General features: G+C 39.1%; 1 protein-coding gene across 1 annotated transcript in view; it reads right to left on the bottom strand.

Moving 5' to 3' along the window:
- The window catches only part of MYOM1 (myomesin 1), a 71848-nt gene that overhangs the window by 31426 nt on the left and 36290 nt on the right, over window positions 1-4132 (bottom strand). The window contains exons 16-18 of the mRNA XM_009075122.1: window positions 3579-3700; window positions 2629-2646; window positions 532-728 (exon numbers count right to left, since the gene is read on the bottom strand). Coding sequence (XP_009073370.1) covers window positions 532-728; window positions 2629-2646; window positions 3579-3700 — 337 coding nt within the window. The remainder of the gene's footprint in view (window positions 1-531; window positions 729-2628; window positions 2647-3578; window positions 3701-4132) is intronic.

Here is a 4132-nt window from a genome sequence, read left to right as displayed (position 1 = left end):
ATGATTTGGTAGTCAGGGAGGAAGCAGGGTATTGCTCAACAATCATCTTAGCCTGTCTCGTGGTACAGAGCAAGTTCACTTAAGGCAAGAGTTGCCCTCACAGTGGGGTGAAACTCAGTCCTGGCATTGCTTTTCACTTCTAAAGGAGATCAACGAGGTTGTAGCTAGCACTGTCTCTAAACTGGGTCAAGAACTGATCACAGAAAGGAGCTGGCACAGAGCTGATTCCAGCACCAGCAAGCACTGGGATAGGTCCACCAAGCCCAGTAGGAATGCCATTTGTTGAGAGAGCCTGACTTACAAAAAATTAGACTATGTCACTGAATTCACAGATGACACTTGATGCCAGAGTAACAGATAAGTGTACAAAATTTTACAGAGCTAAATAAATTTATCATCATGGATTGAAAACCCTCTGAACAACTGAATCTGAGTCTGTACACTGAATCATAATTAACCCCAACCTGTCTTTGAGATTTGTTTCGGAAATACTGTCTGCACCCCCAGCAATAACAGAAATTAACCTCTTACCCTGTATGCCCTCTCAGTAACAGCCTTAATGTTGGCCTCCTTCCATTTTCCAGGAACTCCATCAACCACTTCACGATAGTTCACGTAGTAGCCAGTAATTTCAACTCCACCGGTGACCTTAGGTTGTTTCCATCCCAATACCATTGAGTCACGGACACTCTCGAGTACCACGATGTCATAAGGTGGAGATGGAGCAGCTGTTTCAATGTGAATAGTGCATGAGTAGGAAGTAATATTCCAATAGTCAGACTGGCTTTGACTTACCGTGTTCAGGTGGCTGCCATCCTGCGTTTCCTAATTAGGATGATATTTATGTGCTCAAGGGAAGTTTCTGCAGTTGGAATAAGAAATGCAGGATAAAAGCTTCCACAAACAAAATGCATGAGTCCAAACTGCATAGGAATTAGTTTTCAGGATCCCTTGTTTTTGAGAAGCAAGCTGATACATAGTGAAAGAATGTGTTGCTATTGCAGCTCTGATGCAAGTGATCACTTTAATACTATGAAAAATAAGGAATTAAAACTATTACAGGTAAATTTAAAAAAAAAGGAGATGCAATGATTTGTTTTCTTTTGGAGAAAGCAAACCCTTTTTCACACATAAAATATTCCTTGTAGTTCCTTTTTCAATTTTTTTTCAGTCTCACATTCTTCCCTCCCGAGAATGGACTTCGCCTGTTTGTTTTTTCTTTTTAATTTATACACTGTGCAAATTTTATCATTGCACCCATCACATGATCTTACCTTAATGGAAAGCAGCATGATCATAGGCACTGTAGACTGACCAGAAATGGAACATGTCTGTTACTGGAACTTACGTTAAAAACTGTGTGGCATAAATCTCCTTTTCAGACTTTTTTTTTTTTAACAATACAGAAATCCTCACTTCATCCCAACCCTCTTTCTTATATTCTTTCTGCATCTAGTAGGGAAATGCTTGCCTGTACCTAATATGTCATGCACCAGTGAAGAGCCCTACTTGTGACCCTGAAGTCCTACTTTGGATGGAAATTCCTCATCATATACATTTCCTTTTGTCTTTAGTGTTTTATATCAGTGTTAGCTAGCCTCGTGCCTCGGCTCTGTTTTCTGTTCAACACTTTGCATAAGCCTTTTGAGTCTCACTTCAGAGGCCTGGGGAGGAGTTCAGTTCACTGACCAGGTACCAGGACTTAAATGACATTCAAGCCCCACATTTCTTGAGCAAAATGGCTACTTAGGTGCTGAAAACATAAAACATGAGTTGAAGGCATGTGCTTTCAACTTGATAGGTTTTCCCCCTTACATATTGCTATCAGTCAGAGATACAACACAACATTCATTAGCACCCTGTGTCAGAGGATAAGCTGTAGCTTAGGCATAAATCCACAAAGGATCTTCATACATCCTAACATAACATAGATTTTCATGCTTACCATCATAATCTGATTTTTTTTCCTTCACATGTTTATAACCCAGAGACTAGGTAACTAGACTCCTAACAAATTACTGAAACGATTTAGAAATAATATAGTCTGTTGTATACATTAATGTGTAGTCAAACAGGCCATTAAATTACTAAACATATTTACATGCTTCACTTTCAGTAGCCACTAAGTTTGTAAAGTGGTGTCCAATACAATTATATGCATAATGATCTTAATGGAGAGTTGAGCACATAATTATTGGGTCTGATGGAAGATGCATCACTGCAGAGCACGTTTGCTTGTGGCGTGGACGAACAGAGGTCGCAGCAGTCTGAAGTGGATGTACCAAAGCAGCAAAATCTATTTACTTTATTAACTCTCACCTGTATCTTTCTTCTCTGTCACTTTTTCCAGTGTCAAAAGATCCCCAGGTCGAGATTTACTTGCCTGCTTAGCAGCAACTTTTTGTGGTGCAGATGTGACTGTGTCCTTAACCATTTCTCTCATGTTACTGTCTCCTGTACTCCCCAGTTTGCCAGAGCTACTGGGTAGTACGTCTCTATTAAATTTAGCATTGCATTTTAGCAAAGCATCTGTGTCAAAGATAGGCTGGGAGGCCCCATGCACGCCTTCCCAGCTGGTAGTGCAGTCTGTTAGTCCAGCAGCTTTACCACTCAGTTCAGGACACACACCATGAAGCAATCCTCCCCCTATAATTGCCAGAAAACAGCAAAGACATTTCGAATTAGAATACATTTTTTTTTCTTCATTTTGTCAATAGAATGAAGAAACGCATATAGTGAACAATACAGCCAAAGTATGACAAATCACAGGTCTTGCACACAAAATGTTAAGCTTGAATTCACAAAAATTTGAAATGCATGGAATACCTCTCAGCCTACTCACAAATAATGCTTTTTTTAATAGTGTCTAGTTTTCAGAGCAGAAGAAAGATGGCAAGTTAATAGTATTCTTCATTTGCTACAATTATTTTAGTATTAGATCTTTCAAGTCACATTTCTGATCCTTTCAAGATATCTCACAAAATTGCCCTAGGCCACATCTCTCTGTTCTAAGGCTGAGAGGTTTGCAGTTTCAATACAAATGAGAGTGAGGATGGTGCAGACAGACAATTTATTCTAGCCCAATGATTTCATTAATCTTTATGGATTAGTTCAGGCAGTGGCAAACAGAAATAATCCATCAGCAAAGGGAGAACACACAGGGTTATAGAAGGTTTACAAAAGACACATTGCACTGATTATTAGGTTTAGGCATGGAAACAAATTTCTTAGGAACTGACTGTATATAGAATGGTGTGCATTAGAGGTGATATACCAGATTACTGAATCAGAGTGACATTCCATTTTCCAGGATACCTATGAAGTGAACTTGGTAGTGCTCTCATACAGTGGTTCACAAGAAACACCTGAAGAAGACTGGATGGTGAAGGTGAACAGTCTACAAGAGTGCAGTGACTGTGAAACTATGGCTGTGAGAGCATAGGATCTATGGATAAATTATTATTTGTGGACAACATTGTAAAACAAAGCAATTGGTTACAAATAATTGCTGAAAACATCTTTACTTAATTTAAACCCAGCATTTATACCATTGAAAAGAGCAATGGAAAATAGCTTACCAATGGCTGCTTTCACCTCTATAGGCTCTGAATCCTGTGAAAATTCACTGAGCCCTGCTGCGTTAACAGCTCTGACTCTGAAAATGTACTTCTCACCATTGCTGAGCCCATGGCAAACAAATCTAAAACAGACCAGTAAAGGAATACTTAGAAAGCATTATGAAGAAAATAAAAATCCTAATGGGGAAAAGAAAGCATTTCTTCCATAAAATGTATTCTGGTTTCTGAAAACTGAGGACAAGCCATGACCCCAGTCACTTATATGAAGGTCAGAGAGTGCAGAATGTATCTGAACACCTCATTCACGCAACAAAGATAATGCCCAAACCCATCCAGTAAAGGAATACTTAGAAAGCATTATGAAGAAAATAAAAATCCTAATGGGGAAAAGAAAGCATTTCTTCCATAAAATGTATTCTGGTTTCTGAAAACTGAGGACAAGCCATGACCCCAGTCACTTATATGAAGGTCAGAGAGTGCAGAATGTATCTGAACACCTCATTCACGCAACAAAGATAATGCCCAAACCCATGTCTCTTTAGACATTTACCAAC

The sequence above is a fragment of the Acanthisitta chloris genome, unplaced genomic scaffold (assembly GCF_000695815.1).
Source record: "Acanthisitta chloris isolate BGI_N310 unplaced genomic scaffold, ASM69581v1 scaffold38275, whole genome shotgun sequence".
In the NCBI taxonomy this organism is placed as follows: domain Eukaryota; kingdom Metazoa; phylum Chordata; class Aves; order Passeriformes; family Acanthisittidae; genus Acanthisitta; species Acanthisitta chloris.
This window is presented reverse-complemented; position numbering and strand designations above follow the sequence as displayed.